At 35.5% G+C, this 19064-nt stretch overlaps 1 protein-coding gene across 4 annotated transcripts in view; it reads left to right on the forward strand.

Annotated features, from left to right (window-relative positions):
- The first annotated feature begins 1179 nt into the window (after window positions 1-1179).
- LOC135758160 (kinetochore protein Nuf2-like) overlaps window positions 1180-19064 on the forward strand; it is a 40306-nt gene continuing 22421 nt past the window's right edge. The window contains exons 1-9 of one of the 4 annotated variants that reach the window (XM_065273023.1): window positions 1180-1296; window positions 1731-1861; window positions 2163-2237; window positions 2365-2441; window positions 2530-2591; window positions 2704-2801; window positions 2995-3068; window positions 3204-3297; window positions 17233-17295. In XM_065273023.1, coding sequence (XP_065129095.1) covers window positions 1739-1861; window positions 2163-2237; window positions 2365-2441; window positions 2530-2591; window positions 2704-2801; window positions 2995-3068; window positions 3204-3297; window positions 17233-17295 — 666 coding nt within the window. In that variant the 5' untranslated portion in view covers window positions 1180-1296; window positions 1731-1738. Of the gene's footprint in view, window positions 1383-1730; window positions 1862-2162; window positions 2238-2364; window positions 2442-2529; window positions 2592-2703; window positions 2802-2994; window positions 3069-3203; window positions 3298-17232; window positions 17296-19064 lie in introns of all 4 variants that reach the window. The other 3 variants (XM_065273021.1, XM_065273022.1, XM_065273024.2) reach the window with 3 other exon arrangements.

A 19064-nucleotide genomic window follows, 5' to 3' on the forward strand; every position in this document is an offset into this window, starting at 1 on the left:
ATGTAACAGCTTCCTTGGCCAGCATGTCTGCCTTCTCGTTCCCCTCCACTCCCCTATGTGCAGGAACCCATATAAATTCTACTCTTGTGCTCTGTTGATTTATTTTAAAAATGAGTTGATTAATTTCATCTAATAGATCCTGTCTACATGTAGACTTTCCACTCTGAATGCATGCTAGTGAGGACATTGAGTCTGAACAGATAATCACCTTATTGGGTTTTACTTCTTCCACCCATTGTAGAGCCAGAATTATTGCTACCATTTCTGCTGTAAAAATGGCCAGATGATCAGTTGCCCTTTTTTTAATATTAACATTATACTTTGAAATGTGTACTGCAACCCCTATTTTCCCGGTCTGATTTTTTGATGCATCTGTGAAAATCTGAACTGTATCATCATCATACATTATATCAATATATTGCTGAACATTTTGATACATCCCTGATTTAATAATGTTATTAGCCTCCAAATCCACCCTAGGAAAACAAAACATCCAGGGTGGGATTGTTGGTATGTTAATAGTTTTACTACATGCTAAGTCACGTGATTTTAGCAAACGAGGCTTCATTACGTCATAACTGTTTCGAAAATCCGACGATTCACCACTAGGGGGAGTTGATCACATGACCAGTGTCTAATATGTTTCGGTGAACTCGGGTCAGTTTTATTATAAAAGTTCATAAAACATTTATCCTTCTGACTAATTACACTGCCATTTTGTCTATTTATTGTTTATAGACAGATTTAATGACAAAAATGTCCATAATTAAAAGGGTAGTTAGTTTTAATGATTTGTTTGCCCTAAATAAAACAAAAAACACATAATACACTTTTAACTATGTCTTAATTAAGTTAAATCATTTTTTTAAACATATTTTAATAAAAATCTTGCTATTTTTTTGTAAAAAAGTCTAAAATGTTTGGCCATATCTGCTTTACACTATTTTGACCAGCAGGGGTCGCCAGCATGGTCGCCAGCGTGTGTGCTGTTTCGAACTGCTTCGAAAAACTGAATCAATTTTTGAAGCAATTGGTTTATTTGATTCGAAGCTTCGAAAAGCTTCGTTTCTCCCATCACTATTTACGACAACAATTATATAATATGATGTCGTCGATATGAACAAATTAGTTTCTATAATTTAACGTCCCAGTTATTCAGTTGGGGTGTGCAGCATGAAAACTTTATCCTAAAACGTGACGTAAGCGAACGACATCCGTTTGCCGGAAATGACGACGGAGGCGCTAAAAGTTTAAATTTGCTCCAGCTGACGGCGAAGGACGAAAGCGTAAACCTGGGTAGTGAAAGTGTATTTTGATTTCGTTTAACTTTACAGGCTTTGTTACATTTTCAGTAATGGCGGCGCAACAGTATGAAAAAGAGGGTAATTTAATTTTCTGTCGTTGAGGTTCACGCGTTCGTGTAACGTTCAAGTGTTTGTTTTTACAGCACCGTTATGGTGTCGCTTTGGCTGAAAACTGCATTAAACCTAACGTTATTTGATTTTCCTCTATATTTTAGTCTATCTGACTGAACGTGAACATGCATGTCTAACATCATTGAATCTTTTAATATTATCTTTTTATTCTGTTCGCAGTTAATAACGAACGGTTTTGTTGCTATGCAAACATGATGGAATGCTTGTACTCTTGTTATTGCATGTAACGTTAAAGTTATATTTGGTTTTGTTTTGTCTTGTAGAACCTTTGTGTTTATTAATTTATTTTTCAAGCGGCAGGTATGTCTCGAAACACTTTTCCGGTGTATAAGGTGGATGCCATTGTGCAGTTCTACCGAACTGAAGTTTTGACCGGACAAGAAGCCAAACATTTGACAAAAAATGATATCACTCCCAATCCAAAGGTAAATTATACTGTCTACAGTCTGATGTAAATAACCTTAGTTTGGTCATTGTTAGGGTGAATAACTAAAATAAATATTTTAGTGATTTTTTTAGTATGGTTAAAGTGCTTTTTTTTGTGTAAAGGCAGAATTTCCTTTCCTTTTTTGCACAATCGGCCCCCATATATTTATATAGTAGGATCAGTTGAAAATAAAATCAGTTCAGTCCTAAAATATTCAACTGAGAGCATTTTTCTTTGTAAACTGTTGTAAGTACAATAGTTAACAGACATTTGTAAAATTACCCTGTTTTCAATTGCAGGCAGAAACTATTCAAAGACTCTACATGAGAGTATTGGAGCTTATTTTTCGGATTAAGCCCGAGTGCTTTTACGCAGTGAGTGTTGCTGATCTGCTGAGTCACCGTTTTATCAGATGTTTGACATTTACCAGATGGTTGACATTTAGCATCTTTAAGTAGTTTTTGTATATTTTGACATAATCATTTTATAAACTTTATACAGATGCCATTGTCTGAAAATGTTCAGTACCCGATGCTCTATGAGAGGGTTACGCCAATCATGAATGTATACACGCGCATGTAAGTATTGCAGTTTTTGTCTTAAGAATTTGGTAAATTACATAAATGTCTATATCGTGTCACTGTGTTTGAAATTTGTTTCTTTCAGGTGCCAGTTCTTACCGATTTGTCACGTGTATGACTTTTCTTTGAATGATGTGATTAGCCCCAGTAAGCTTTTATTTTTCATTTTCAAAGTATTGAATAAGCATTTTTAGCGATTAACTACATTGACGTTTAGTTTATTGTGAGTGATGCAAAATGATTTTTATCACTCTGGCAGAGGCAAAGCGAACAATCATCATACTGAGTGCAATCCAAAATTTCTTGATCTTCAGAAAGCAGAGGTTGGAATCAACTGCTGCCCAACAGCAAAGTTTTGTAAGATGCATTTTATCTTTATTATTTAAAGAATGTTAATTATATTTTCTTTTTTTAAGTAGAAATGTTTGTTAAACCTGTTATCTCCAGTTGTATGAACAGGGTTTGATTACACAGATTTAAATTTCTTTGTTTCTGCCACATTTCTCTCAATTTTAACATTTGTGTATAAAACATTTATTTCTTTTCCCAGAGGTCAGATTTGGAAAGACTTCAGGCATACACAAGAGAAATAAAAGAAGCTGAAAAGAAGATTGAGAAACTTAGGTAAGTCCAATACTTGTGGTGTTTTAATTTCAGTTTAAGTGATGCAAAGCTTATTATAATGAATGCTTATAATAATGAATTATTAATATAATAATAATAATAATAATAATAATAAAACCAGTTTTCTCTGTGCAGTATCATTCCTCCTGAGCAACAAGCAGAGGCTAAAGAGCTGGCTGCTGCCCTGACAGAGCTGACAACTAACACACAACATGAGTATCAGGATGTGGTGAGCTCGCATTTTTAGTAACAATGACCATTTTATCAGCTTAAATGTCCAAATCAGTGGTTTTTGACCTTTTCAGCTCCATTTTACAAATTTAAACATGAGCAACAATACTAACAACAAAAACAAACGGCTTTCGTGAATCAAACGTAACGTCTGTTAAACTTCACAACAATGGAGTAGTTTATCAACCAAAGTAAATAACTAGGGCCCGGTTCCCCAAAACGTTCTTATCGCTAAGTAGTTCTTAACCTATTCCTTAACCTCTCTCTTAACTCTATGGCATGATTCCCAAAACGTTCGTACGCTAAGTATATCTTCTGTAAGTCACATTTTCGTAAGGTTGGTCTGGACCATTCGTAAGCTCTCTCTTAGCGTTGTTTGAGCGCAAAACGCTATCGTCGCAGTCTTTAGAAATCAGCGCAGCGCAGTGCAAGTCAAACTATGGTATGCTGACAATGATTTTATGTTATGGACATTTTTAAGACTTTAAGACTGTTTTTAATACAGGACTATTTATGCAGTTGACTTTATTTGGTATCAGAACTAATGAATCAAAGACGGCGCCGGTGTTTGTTCCTCATTTGAAGTCTGTTCCCTCTATGTTTATAGCGTTTTCATCACGTTACATTTATAATTTATTTAGAAAGATTAAAGATTTCAATTGGTTATACTAAAAAGCAATAATATCATGTATTCTATTATACAATTTATTAAATATTTCATATGTGACAGTTTTATGTCTTTTAACATAGCCTGTCTTTTTCTTTTCTTTTTTTCTCTCTACTGTTTGTTTTAAAACTGTTATGTTTCCAAACATAATAAATATATATTATACATATAATATGATTCATACTGTAAAAATAAATGACTTACAATCAAGAACAGTCAAGATACATTACATAAATGCACACATATACATCTCAGTAGCCATTAAAACTTTCAATGTATATAAATAATAAACGTATAATGTGATAAAAATGCTATAAAATCAAATCAATCAAATTCTTTTATTCAGCCATGATATTGTTACAAACACAAAATAATCTCATACACAACTAAATAATATCTTCTAATGCTGAATAGGAGCATGAGGAAGACATCGTCTTATAAATTCATGCCCCTTTTCCCAAATATCTAGTCTAGCACAGAATATATAGCTCGTATTGCTCCCATTCTCTATATCAAAGTGCAATTTTACTTCGCATGTGTATATAATTAACAATTCCATATTTATTATAAATTGATTTTTAAATTTCACTTTCTTCATATTTTCGAAATACCTTTTTTATATATATTTTTTTAAATTGAACAATCGTATAGCATGATCTTTCCTCATTATCCAAAGAGTTCCATAAATTGATCCCAATTACCATAAACCCTTTTTGTTTTTTTGAGGTACGTGAATATGGTACACAAAAGTTGCCTTTTCTTCTATTTTTACTATCTATAATTAACTTAAATTTATTTTGAATATGTATTGGCACCATATTATTTTTCACTCTCCACATAATTTGCAATATTTTAAATTTGACCAAATCATAAAATTTCAAGGTCTGCAATTTGATAAACAATTCTTATTGCTTTCTTCTGGAGTAAGCACAACCTTTCTGTATAACTGGTGCATGCATTACCCCACACCTCAGTACAATAAGTTAAATATGGGACAATTAAAGTTAAATATAAAAGCTTTAATGAGGCTTCATCCAGTATATATTTAACTCTGTAAAGAATACCAATGTTTTTACTTATTTTACTTTTGATAGGATCTATATGAGACTTCCAACTTAGTTTACTGTCTAAAATAACCCCTAAGAATTTGATTTCTGAAACACGTTCAATGTTTACATCTTGAATAACTAAATTTGTACATTCTTGTTTTCCCTTATTTCCAAAAACCATATAATTTGTCTTATCCCAATTCAAAAACAATTTATTATGATCAAACCATTTCTTTAATTTTGACATTTCTCTTTCAATAGTAACCATTAATTTATTTAAATCTGTCCCTGTCTTAAACACTGTTGTGTCATCTGCAAACAATAAAAAATTCATGTCTTTGGAGGCCTCAAATATATCATTAATAATATAACAATATAAAAAGCTTAGGACCAATTTCCGAACCCTGAGGAATTCCACATACCACCGTTTTATGATTTGAATTATAGTTTTTAAATTGTAGATACTGACTTCTATTACTTAAATAACTTTCAAGCCATTTATATACCCGACCCCTTAATCCATATTGTTGTAATTTTGACAACAATAAATTATGGTTGACAGTATCAAACGCTTTCTGTAAGTCCATGAATATACTTACAAGATACTGCTTTTTATCCATTGCAGCTAGAATTTCATCTGTTAAATGAATTAATGCAACAGCGGTAGATCTATTAGAACGAAATCCGTATTGATACTCAAACAGTAAATTATTTTTTTCCAAAAATAAATCCAATTTATAAATAAACCTTTTTTCTAATATTTTTGAAAACTGTGAAAGTATTGAAACCGGTCGATAATTATTAAACTCGTGTTTGTCACCCTTCTTAAAAATAGGTATTATCTTCGCAGTCTTCATCTTTTGAGGAAAAACACCTGAACTAAAGGAAAAATTAAAGATATAAGTTAAAGGTTGGAGTATACAATCTATTGTTTTTTTTACAATGGTCCTATCTATTCCATCCCCATCACAAGAGGTTTTAGTTTTACACTTCCTCACAATGTCTAAGATTTCAGTTTCAGTTATTTCGTCAAGAAACATTGACTGTAAGATTCTACTACCTCCTGTCACACTATTACCTACATGATTGGAATTTTCAATTCTTTTCGCAATATTTGGTCCGACATTGACAAAGAAGGAATTAAACTCATTTGCAATATCTATTCCATTTTTAATAACCTTACCCTTGTGCTCAAAATACTCCGGTAAATTATTGTTCTGAAAGTTTGGCTTCATAACCTTATTTAAAATTTTCCAAGTTTCTTTAATATTAGTCTTGTGTTCATACAATTAATTTTTATAATAAACTTTTTTTGCCTGTCGCATTATAGTTGTTAACTTATTCTTGTATCTTTTATATTTAAATTCATGATCACGAGACTTATATTTAATAAAATCTCGGTATAGTTTGTTTTTCTTTTTACAGGCCTTCTGTAACCCGCTTGTTATCCATGGTTTTTTTTCAAACGTATTTACTTTACCCATTTTTAGGGGACAATTTTTATTATAAAGCGTTACAAATATATTCAAAAATGCCTCATAAGCCTTATTAACATCCTCAACCAAAACTTTACTCCAATCATAATTAATCAAATCCTTCCTAAATGAGTATTTCCTTCTCTGTCCGACTACGAATATATTTAACTTTATCAACCTCTCTTGTCTTCTTACCAAGTTTTAGGTCACAGACCATGAAAACTGGTAAGTGGTCACTAATATCACATAAAAGCAGACCACTATAAAAGGTAATATCAATATTATAAAAAAAATATTATCAATCAATGTTGAAGTTGTCCTTGTCACTCTACTGGGTTGTATTATCACTGGAAACATACCTTTACTATACATTTCGTTTAAAAAATCATTAGTTGCTGGTTGGCCTTTTGTCTTCATTAAATCCACATTAATATCACCACATAGTCTTTTTTAACATTGAACAATCCACAAGTGCAGTGAGTTTATCCTTAAATACTTCTACATTTGAACCTTGTGCTCTACACACAAGCGATAATTATTCTTTGCTTTGTTTCCAACTCTATCTCCACTGCTACACATTCTAGAAGTCCTTCTATAGCCACAGACATTCTTTCAACAATCGTACTTTTGTATGTTTCCTTAACAAACACTGCCACACCTCCTCCTCGTTTTCCCGGTCTGTCAACATGATACAGACTATATCCTTCAATTCCCAAATCATAACCTTTGTCGGCATTTAACCATGTTTCTGAAAAAGCAATAACATCAAACTGGCTTTTTAATGTATTTAAATAATCTATAATTTTGTCAAGATTTGTATAAAGGCTTCTGCAATTAAAATGGACAAGTGAAAAATGATTGTCTAATTTCACTTTTAAATTAAATTCATCCTCACTATAATATTTGCATGAAATTAAATTTTGGTTTCGTACATGCCTTCCTGAATCTAAATCTACATCTAAATCCTATATTTTGTATTCCCCATTTCCTCTCATCTCTAATGGGTTAATTTGTTCAACCATTAATCATTAATGAAATATTCAAACATAAATACACAAGACGAAACTTTAAAATAAAAACTTAAAGTCAATACCTTGTGCACGCAGTCCCTTCTTAATTTCATTGTCCATAATTGCCCATTATCCCAATCTTGAAATGCTCCGAAACCCCATGTCTTTAACATGTAGCTCCTGTTAAATGCGTATTGTCCAACAGTGATTTAACAGCATCTACTAAGTCGCACACCGCCGTTTTCCTTCTGCGAGGGCCAACCGTTTGCCAACCTGCCGCACACAGCGTTGTCTCCAGATCTCGTTCCTCCTCAGGTAGGTTCATGGTGATACCAAACTCAGATAGGCCTCGCATAGCTGCCGCTGAGTTTTCAAAGGTTTTTGACATTACCGTCTTCACAAAAGATTTTCAATTTAGCAGGGAATAATATGCGATATTTAATCTTCCTCTCGCGCAACAGCTTCCGCACATCTTTATATTTCCCCCTTTCCTTGTAGACAGCTGGAGTAAAATCTTCGTCAAAGTAAATCCTATTACCATTCACTTGTATGATTTTCTTCATCCACGCTGCCTTCAGCACACTCTGTTTTGTGGCATATCTTTGAAATACCACCACAATAGACCGGGGACGCTCGAGTTGCCCAGGCCGCTTTGGCACGTATATCCTGCGCGCACGTTCAATGCGAAGCTCTGCGGTAACACCAAGTTGTTCCTGAATCAAATTCAACACAAAGTCAATCATATTAATTCCCTCACTTTTCTCGGGCACTGAGTAAATCCTGATGTTATTCCTTCTTGAACGACTTTCCAAGTCTTCACATTTTTCTTTGAGTAAAACTTGTTGCTGTAACATGTGAATCATTACTCGCGTAATATTCCTCTCACTGTCAGACATCCTCTGTTCTGCAGTGTCCATTCTTTTTTTAATATCTCCAAGTTCATTTCGTAAGTCGCTCACTTCTTTCCTCAGTGCCACAAAATTTCCCGACGTCTCAATGCGAAATGCTTTTATTTCATTAAGTATTTCCGCCATGCCAAACATAGCTGCGTTACTTTCCTCATTCCCATTGTCTGTATCAATTTGTTTGGTTTTACCTTTTGGCTTTGTCATTCTCAATTTTCCAGCACAATTCCCTTTATTGGGATGTTCTTCTTGGTAAAACACTTAGATTCTTATCCAAAATACACTTATAATCACAATAATCACTTCAATTCAGAGTCGTTTACCAGCCATATACTCCGGCGGCCATCTTGCTCCATGCTCCATGGAAAAACACTACACTAAAGGGAAACATAGGGGAAACAGACTTGCACACAACACCGGCCGCGTAACTGTTAAGTCCATGCAAATTTATTTATTCTTCAACCCTTAAACCTTTTGACATTTTGCCTGACGAGGCTAAATAAAAAAATCGCCTTCCAAGACAACTCATTATGGAGCTGCTAGATCTTCTTAGACCATATTCTCTATCTAGGTTGCTTTTTATTGAAAACATTAATGGTAAGCAATAGCCTACCGCATTAAACAGAAATACTGCAATCAATTCTGATTAAGTACCTTAACAGTCGTATAAAAGTGTATTACATATTTTTTTAAAGTCAAAACCCATGTCAAGAAGCGGCACAAGTGGCACAACGGGATAAGGAGGGTGGATAAAGAGCGAGGGATACCCGGTTCGTCTACCCGTATTACTGACAATTTGATCATTTAATTAATAGTCTATATTTTACGGATAACTTAAACTATGTTAAAATAAATGTGACTGGAATAATTTGAGTAATGTTCCATTTGTATATAACGTGTTGTCTTTCTTAACGTCGTAATGCACCTTCGTGTGAAGTGGAAAATCGATCCCTGAGTGATCGATCGCAAATAATTCAGCACCTTCACTTGGGACAGCGCCATTGTACGTCGTTCTTAGAGGCAGCGTGTTAAGAAGCTTCTTAAGAGACACTTCGGGGAACACACTTAGGAACATCAACAACTTTGGTAAGCTATATCTTTTTGAGTCTTCTTAGCACGCTAAGAGTGAACGTTATCGGGGAACCGGGCCTAGTATATTACCTTAGTATGAGTCAGGGTTCTGTGTCTCTGCAGAGTTTAGCTCCATTTTATACTTGTGTATATAACTAAAAAATACCTCGATGAAAATGAACCATGCTTTTACTATAGTAAAAGTGTAGTAACCATGTTTCTTTGGTTGGACTAATGAAGTTAACATTTGTACAGACACAGTATTACTACAAATAAGTCAGTGTGGTTAAGCTCCTCCCTCCCGCACGCAATGGTTGTGGGCAATATTAGCCGTTAGAGTGTGCATTGATCTGCACTTCGAATTCTAACCGAAAATAGTAGACCATCCGGGTATCTTTTGGGTAACTCATTTCAACATACTACGATTTGGGACGTACTAATTCTAGTTTCGCATACTATTAAGGATGGATAGTATGCGAATTGGGGCTCAGCATGAGTCTTCGGTATTGGATCAGCTGAAATTAGTTAGTTCAATTGACTCAGAGTTAAAGGGACACTTCACCCATTTGCATTAAACTTAGTATAGTAATAACCCCAGTCATGTTTTTGAATGGTCATGCATCATTTCCTTAGTTGCCGCTGAGACAGGAGAAATACAGATTTCAGTGTTGCACTTCCTTCTTTCAATGATGTAAAATCATCATTTTGCATCATTGAAAGAAGGAAGTCCAATATCTTTGTAGACGGAGTGAGACTACAAACACCATTTTTCTCTGTCAAATAGGCCCCAAATTTTAAAATGTATGTTACATTTTGATTACAAATATGACACACTTTCAATAAAAATTAATGTTTCTATGGGTGAAATGCTCCTTTAAGTGCGTACACAGCCACTATAAAAAGCCATCATCAATGGAGCTCCGATATTATGATTCCCCATGGCAACAGCATGTTAAATAGAAGTCTGAAATCTTTTTTACTACTAAAATTGAAAGTGTTACTTTAGTGTACAGCAACACTGAGCGTATATTTTAAAGAAAAAAGGTGTTGGAAATTGCTAATGCATACATTAAATTTTTCATCACAGTTAAAATATCAGAAGTAAATAAATTGAGGAGGGCTGTACACTATGCACATTATACAGGGTTCCCACAGGGTCTTAAAAAGTCTAATATTCAGAAAGTTCGATTTAAGGCCAAAAAAATCTTAAAAACGGCCAGATTTTCATCCTAGGTCTTAAATTTAATTAACCCAACTCTTACATTTCTTACCTCAGTTTTTTTCCTAAAAGCGTTGTCCGCAAAAATAAAATGGTAATTTAAAATGCTGTAGAACTAATCAGTGACGGAGGAAGAAAGTATTTGATGGGCGGGCCTTCAAAAAAGAAAAGTTCTGCACTTCGTGCGTCACTGAATTGCACTTTAATCCAGTTTTTAATCATAATTTTATAAAGCGGATACAAATGTAGGCTATTATAATCCACGCAATTCATGCCATAAGCTATATTTCGGGTGATCTGACTGTATACTGAAGTTTTTGCTAGAAACAAACCTTAAATGCAGTTTTGTATAAGCAAAAATCTTTTCTGTGTTAATTTAACCAACTAGCCCGTGGCTTACCTGAGCATTTGCCAGGTTCTGAAACAGAGGACCCAGAAGCGAAAAAAATCAGCACTGCTTTATTGAAAATCCACTTAAAGCGTAACTAAACCCTGAACCAACTTTTTTTAGTTAATGATCTGTAAGAATGGGGATTTATTAGTGCTGTTCATTAGTTTTAGTAAGTTTTTTTGACATTTGGATATAAAGTGTTTCAATACTAAAATATATGGTGTAAAAACGTCTGCCCTCTTCAGGTTGAACTGTGGCTACTGCAGTTGAATTTTCCTATTGGATGTTGGGTCCAAAAAATGACTCGTGACGTAAGGAGGTTCAAGATCACCACGCCCTTGTTACTATCTCACCATATATTGTCCCCTATATCTCCTTGGGATCTGCCCACTTTTCTTGCATTTTTCAAATATTGCCAGTTGGTGGAGTCAGGCTCTGACCAGGGGTTTAGTTACGCTTTAAACAGTCAGGCCGTCGAGTCCCGAGCCACCAACAATGAGTCAACTTTAGTGTTACACAGTTTTTACTTAGGAAGCTTTTGTTTACCTCACTGCTCCATGCGCGTTTACTCCCTAGACTTTAATCTGCTAATCTTGATGACATATACAGCCTACAAATGCAACCTCTGGAGGCTACAGCCTTCAGATTTAGAAACGGCCTTCTTAGCAACACACAACAAACCACGAACAGCCTTTTAATTGTAAATTTCATTTTCATTTAATTAGAGAGGTGAATAAATGCGATGCGGTATAGTGCATATTTATGCATATAATGTATGGGTGGAGAAAGTGTAAAACATGTAAACAAGGCACATATCATCAGCTGACCATACTGATCTTCCCATATCAGTGGATTTTATTTGTCAAAAAAAAGATATAATAAAATAAAAAATGTTTTGAGAATTTCTGAGATCATTGTGTCGCCTTGGTCTTAAAGTCGCAATGAAAAGTAAAATAAAAAAACTAATTTGTTTTGTAATATTGTGGTATTTTTTTTTTTACAAATTATTTATCTGTGAGCTTCATTAATTTTAAAAAATGAATGTGCCCTCATAATCTTTAATCAAAAATGTAGGGCTGTTCCGAATACCATTTTTTTGAGCTTCGAAGCTCTAGTAGAAATAAAATCGAATATTCGAAGCTTCGGAAGGAGGGGCTGAACATATTTTTCTCTTTAATAAAGGCAGGAATCTGTGTGTGTGTGTGTGTGTGTGTGTGTGTGTGTGTGTCTGTTTATCTACAGTTTTATTATGTGACGAATGTGTTGCTGCGGACTCAAGGGAGTGTAGTGCCTTTTTTTCGTGCAATATGGAGATGTGACACGTTTAGAATAAACTTTAAGAAATAAACTTTAAAAATACTACAGAACAGCGCAAGCTGGAAGCGGCGTGCCTGTCACGCGTCCTGCGAGAACAGCATTAGTGAAACAAAACACAAGAGCAATACTTTTAATAAGGTAGCCTAACATTTTTCTAACAAACAAACATTCCCGTATCAGAAATTAGCAGCACAGTAATTACTGACAACGTAGGGTAGGCTATTTAAATAAAACAACGAAAATAAATGAACGAAGTTCAACAAACTGTAATAAAACGGTAGCATACTTTCAAAATCAAGTTTATTTATAACACTTACACCATCAATATGTTTTTTTCATCAGCAGAACAATAAAGAAGATATTTTGCAGAAACCCTAGTGCTCCGTCATGCAAGTCAACCGATCCGCACACTTTAAGAGCTAAAGCATATATATCCAATACAAAAGTAATCCCCCATAACTCTGTGTGACATATTGACGTCTTGTGAAGCAAATCAATCAGTTTTTGCAAGAAACTGAACGTTATTTACAACACTATTAGCGTGAATGCCAAAGCAGGAAGCGCGCTTTCCGTTCGAGGTGATCTCTTCCACTGGTGCTGTTTGATGGCTGTTGACTATGGATGTTGGTCTCTCTGCGCCACCTACAGAGCGGGAGCGTGAAGCGCACTTCCTGCTTGGCAAAAGCTCTGCATTAACGCTGAAAAATATTTATATATATATATTCGAATCTCAAAACTGAAAATCGAATGTCAACCCACGGAACGAATATTCGAATATTCGAATTTTCTGGTCCAGCCCTACAAAAATGCAAATCTCCTCCCCTCCTAAAAACGATCTCTCTTTACTTCCGGTCAAAATGTATGGCAGGTGGGCGGGGTCCGGGAGAATATCGCTGCGATTAGCAATTAGTAACACGACTCAACTTCAAATTATCCAGTCAGATCTCGATGGACATATTCAAATCCAGCCCTGCCTTTTTTCATTCAGAGGGCGGTTTTACTCTGATACACGTCACCACGGGGAAAATTAGGCAATTGATACTTCCGTTTCATGGCGACTTTAAATTTCACTCATAATGGTCTTAAAAAGTCTTAAATTTGACTTGGTGAAACCTGCAGCATATTTATTTTCATGCAGATACAATCCCATGGACAAAAAGATGACAGCAGCAAAAAATGAAATTAGGCCTAAGACTTGCATAAAAGGCTATGAACTTAAATGTTTGTCATGAATAAAACTGAAATATGCCAAGCCAGTATTCAAACTCAGATAGTACGTCTGCCCTAACCCCTGCGCACAACACTACCCACTAACCAGCGACTCTGAGCAGATTCATAAGAGAGGCTGAACTGTTCAGATGTAACCGCACAGCCACAAAGACTGATATTAGTCATGTAAGGATATTTATATAACTAAAATGACTGTAAAGAAAAATAATACCACTTACATAAACGCAAGTGGATATGACACAAAGCACTCTGGGTCTCAAAGTCCTCTCGCAACATAAATCTAAAAACTTCCTACAAATGAATGCAACATCATCATCTACAGGATCCTCTATAAAAGTACATGACATTTTAAACACTTAGACGGTTTTATGAAATTAATATAAATGTTCAATATATCAAAGTATTGGGTTGTGGTCACGCATAACTAGTTGTTTGTCACACGTATCAGGGCTCAACATAAAGGACTGCCCGGTGGCCCGGGGCAAGCGGGCGCAAAGGTGAACCTAGCACAGTGTTTCCCAAGTGTGCCGTGGAAAATAACACTACCACAGTGTTTGGTAAAAGTACTTGAAACTAGCTAACAGGTTGCTGAGTTGGTCACAGCTGCGATGACACTGTCATCAATTCTAGCCAGGATATCATTTGTGTTCATCAAAACAAGATCAAGTTTCACATTAAGTGTAAATACTACGTTAAATACAGTATAATATTCCAGTTTATCAAGTAATTTAAAGCTCCACTGTGTACTTTTTTGAGTTAATTCTTAGCAAAAACCCATGTTTTCTTTCAAAAGTATGTGCTCATTTATGTGTAATTACTTCCACCCACTAATCAAAGTATTCTTGCAAGTGTAGAATCTGCTATTTAAAATACATACGGTCGAGTCCCTCGACTGGCTGAATCCATGTTGTGCTCCGTTCACAGCTCACCCCTTGCTTTTGAAATGCATAGAGAAGCTACGGTAGCCACCACCAGACAAACATGTCATGATTGGAGACAACGTAATAAAAAAGTTTGTCCGTTAAGACTGTAGAAACATGGTGGCACAAAATGGCGACTTCCATGGAGGGGGACACTCGGTGTATGTAGATAAAAACGTCTCATTCTAAAGTAATAAAAACATAACGGTTCATTATGAAAGGTCTTTATACACCCCTGATAATATAGTTTTGTATATTATTTTGCATTTCTGTCAAGAGATCCTTCTAAAAATTACACACTGCACCTTTAAGCATTGCAATACAGGTTTGTGCAGATCTTTTAATGCTTATTGTGAAAGTGGTGTGCTGTATGATTTTTTTGCTTATCAAAACTGTGCCATGGCAGAAAAAAGGTTGGGAAACACAGACATAGCGGCTCAAAGCAGAGAGTGGAAAATAAATATGGCAGGAGTTGAGACGAGCGGGGAAACGTCAGTGACCTACTTGTGCCTAAAAAGAACAGTACATCTGAAATATATATTTTTAGCTTGAATTAGGCAAGGCAAGGCAAGTTTATTTGTATAGCACATTTCATACACAGAGGTCATTCAAAGTGCTTTACACAGAAATGAGAAAACGATATATAAAAAAGAAAATGTAAAAATAAGAGCTACACGATAAAATCACAATAAAAACAAAGATATATATGAGAATTTAAAATAACAATTAAAGAAGATAAATGTGATTTTAATAAAAACCTATAAATTAGACTTAATTACATCAGAAGAATATGTATTGATGCTATAAAATAGCGTTTTTTCTAGGGAAGACGTATTGCAAGACATACCGTTATCACAATATTCAACAGCAGCATCGCATAATGCATATTTTCTCAATATCGTGCAGCCTTATTAACAAGTTCTGATTTTGTGGTTGTTTTAGTTTGTTGTGATTTGACAGCAGCTTAGCTTAGCCAGAGATGTTTGAGCTTAGCTGGAGACTGGCGTATTCCTGTGCAGGGTTTCCCACAAAAAAATGTGTTATAGGTGGTAGGGTTGGGCGGGGCCGGGGGCGTGGCAATTAAAGGGTTGAAAATTATGATGAAAATTAAAAAAAAAATTTTTAAACACTCAAATAAAACTTCATTTTGAAGAAACTTTGACAGAAAATCAACACATACTAGTTTATTAATGAATTAAATGTTTTTACCTCTAACAGGAATAGCTGCGTGATGAAGTGAAACTAAAGGGTTAATAAACACAAACTAAAGCAGATGTTGTAGAACGTCTGGCGAATGATGATGGATAGCGCAAAAATGGTAAAAACTTATTATTTCCCACAATTAATTACATTATCTTAAAAGAGCGTAACTACTGTAGCATGTAAAAATGCACATAAATGACGTGAGCAGAACGCACAACAATTACAGTTAATCAACAGGCAACCTAGCTAGCAGGTTGCTCAAACAACAAAATCAACTGCTAACTGCTAACTTACTTTAAATTTGCAAGAACTAATACAATAACAGGCTTAAATAAACCCAAAACAGAAGTCCACTTACAGTTCTCACGGACACGTGTTTTATCAACTGGCTATCCTCCAGACATGACGGACCACGTCTTAATCTCATTTCGGTCGTGTGGTGTGCGTGCACACTTGCGGTGTGAAGCGTGTCCACGTTATTCTCAGAGATGTTTTATCAACTGGCTAGTTATCCTCCAGACAGTGACTGTCCGGGCCACATCTTTATCTCATTTCGGCCGTGTGGCGCGTGTGCCCGCCCGCTCGCGATGTGAAGAGCCTCTGTGCTATTCTCTGAGATGCACTTGACTGCCTTTTTTGCAGCTTTTTTTAACGACCTAGTTAAGGCGGTAGGTTTCCCAGCTTAGGCCGGCCGTCCGAACTGAAAAGTGCTGCAGGAAACCCTACTGTGTGGACGGAGTTTAGTCAAAAACTCCTATATTGACGTCATATATCCAGAAAGTAGAGGGCTGCAGTCCAAAAATAGCCATTCTCTGTAGTCGTAAAAGCGAATTCTGTTAAAGTATATCACTTGGCATTGAACTTTGAGCTTTAACATTTTGTAGACATTATTTATGCTCTAACATCACGAAAAACGTCAGCTTTATAACAATTTGAAAAATGAAACCATCAGATCGGCGCGTGAATGCCAGAGTTACTCTTGCTCTGACGGTAGCTTATTTTGCCAGAGAAAGCTAATATGGTAAATTAATATTTCTTCAGAAGAATTGCTGAAACGTATTACTTTACTGACGTTTCATTAGTCCTACAGCTTCCATGCAATGTCTACTTTATTTTCAGATGTTGAGTACTTGCAGTAAAAAATTCCCATTCCTAATATTTCTGTGTACTGTGTCCAGTTGCATAAACTGCTTAGACTTACAATTTAATAATCTTCTTTCTTTATGACTAGTCATATCTTTTTACAGTCAGGTAGTTACATAAAAGGTGGACTGGCTTAATTTGAGTTTGCAAAGTATGATTGATTTGCCCTAACTGTGTTTATATGCAACTACATGTTTATTTGTTCTAAAGCAAGAAAATATACCTGGACCAATTCACTTAGACTTCTTTCCTGCAGGTGTATGTTTGTCACAGGTGATGTTTGGTTTTTTCTATGTCTGATTCTTTCTGTATTTGATTTTGATCTTTTTTTAGAGTGCAATGAATGAAAAGGTCGCACAGTGCAAGACAGGAATTGCAGAAATATCGCAGAAACTGGTATGTATCAGTACATATGACTATTTATCAGACTTTAAAGGTCACATAACGCACACTGTTTCTGTTAATCTTATGTTAGTCTTGAGTACCTATAGGGGCGGTTTCCCGGACCAGGATTAGCTTAAAGGGAAATTCCGCCTTGAAATGATCCTAGGGTTAATAACAAACGTGTACCGAGTTCGACCGTTCACTGGAGTTTGTTTTCATGTTAGTCTAACGTGACCAGTGTTATTGCTAAACGCAAATTAGCATGTTATGGTAGCCTTCGGGGCATCAGTGCATTAAAAACGAAATCGCTATGTCTATACTACTAATAATGCTCAAAATAACCCCACACTTACACTGTAGCACAATGAGGGTCTCTATATGTAAACCGAAGCATTGAGAACTTTGCAAGTGTACAGGCAGTTTATTAAAAATAAACACTTACCGTTCACGTCTGGATCACATATCCATGCGGGCGCCATCTTGGGAAAACTAAACTCTCGCGTAAAACGTTGTTGCCCGTTGTTGTGGAACAGGTGTTGTGCTTTCACGCGAGAGTTCAGTTTTCCCAAGATGGCGCCCGCATGGATATGTGATCCAGACGTGAACGGTAAGTGTTTATTTTTAATAAACTGCCTGTACACTTGCAAAGTTCTCAATGCTTCGGTTTACATATAGAGACCCTCATTGTGCTACAGTGTAAGTGTGGGGTTATTTTGAGCATTATTAGTAGTATAGACATAGCGATTTCGTTTTTAATGCACTGATGCCCCGAAGGCTACCATAACATGCTAATTTGCGTTTAGCAATAACACTGGTCACGTTAGACTAACATGAAAACAAACTCCAGTGAACGGTCGAACTCGGTACACGTTTGTTATTAACCCTAGGATCATTTCAAGGCGGAATTTCCCTTTAATCCAGGACTAGGCTTTAGTTGAATTAGGAAATATAACTAGTTTTAACAAACATGCCTTACTATAAACATTACCTGTGTGCATTTTAAGGTAAAACAAAGGGCACTGATGTATTTTAAGATATGTAAGTGCAAGTTGTCTTCCATTTGGAGAGCTTTTAAAAGTGTTTAAGTCTAGGACTAGTCTAATCCCTGTCCGGGAAACCGCCCCGTAGAGTAGAATTGCATCCTTTCTTTATTCAAAGAGTTTTTAGTTTAATCAGATTTATAAAAGACAGTTCCGCTGTACTGCTACTTTCTAAAAAATAGCTGAGCCCCCTGTAGGCGTACCATGGGCGGAGCGACGCACGAGCATGCAACACACAAAACATTATCCCACTATCTCTGTATAACTTATGACTCACTGCATGTTTGTGTCGTTTATATTCTATTCACTTTTGTGTGGCCTGCCAACAAAACAGAGATTTGAAGCAGTTTTACTTGGCACCTGCGACTCATGAACTAGTTGTTTTATCACTGGGACCACCCCATTTTAACAAAATCCATCTTAAACACACTTGCACAACTCCACTCCTACCCAGGATAAACCAACCGTATCTCAGTGTTTCCTCTAGGATTTTTCCAGCTATGGCAGCAGGTGATTAAATGTACATTATATTTTTTAAATGTAGAATATAGGCTACAGTAAACTAACATGTGTTTTTTTTTATCATTTTTATGCTGTCATTTATTATTCCTTAAATTTAGCATATTGCTTTTTTAAGTTTGTATTAAAATGCATTTTCTTTAAAATACCTTTTACTACATATCTTCGTATGCATCTTTCAGTGTAGTTTTAATGTTGTGTGCAAGTTCGTGCTCGTGTTTA

Source organism: Paramisgurnus dabryanus, chromosome 14, assembly GCF_030506205.2.
Source record: "Paramisgurnus dabryanus chromosome 14, PD_genome_1.1, whole genome shotgun sequence".
In the NCBI taxonomy this organism is placed as follows: Eukaryota; Metazoa; Chordata; class Actinopteri; order Cypriniformes; family Cobitidae; genus Paramisgurnus; species Paramisgurnus dabryanus.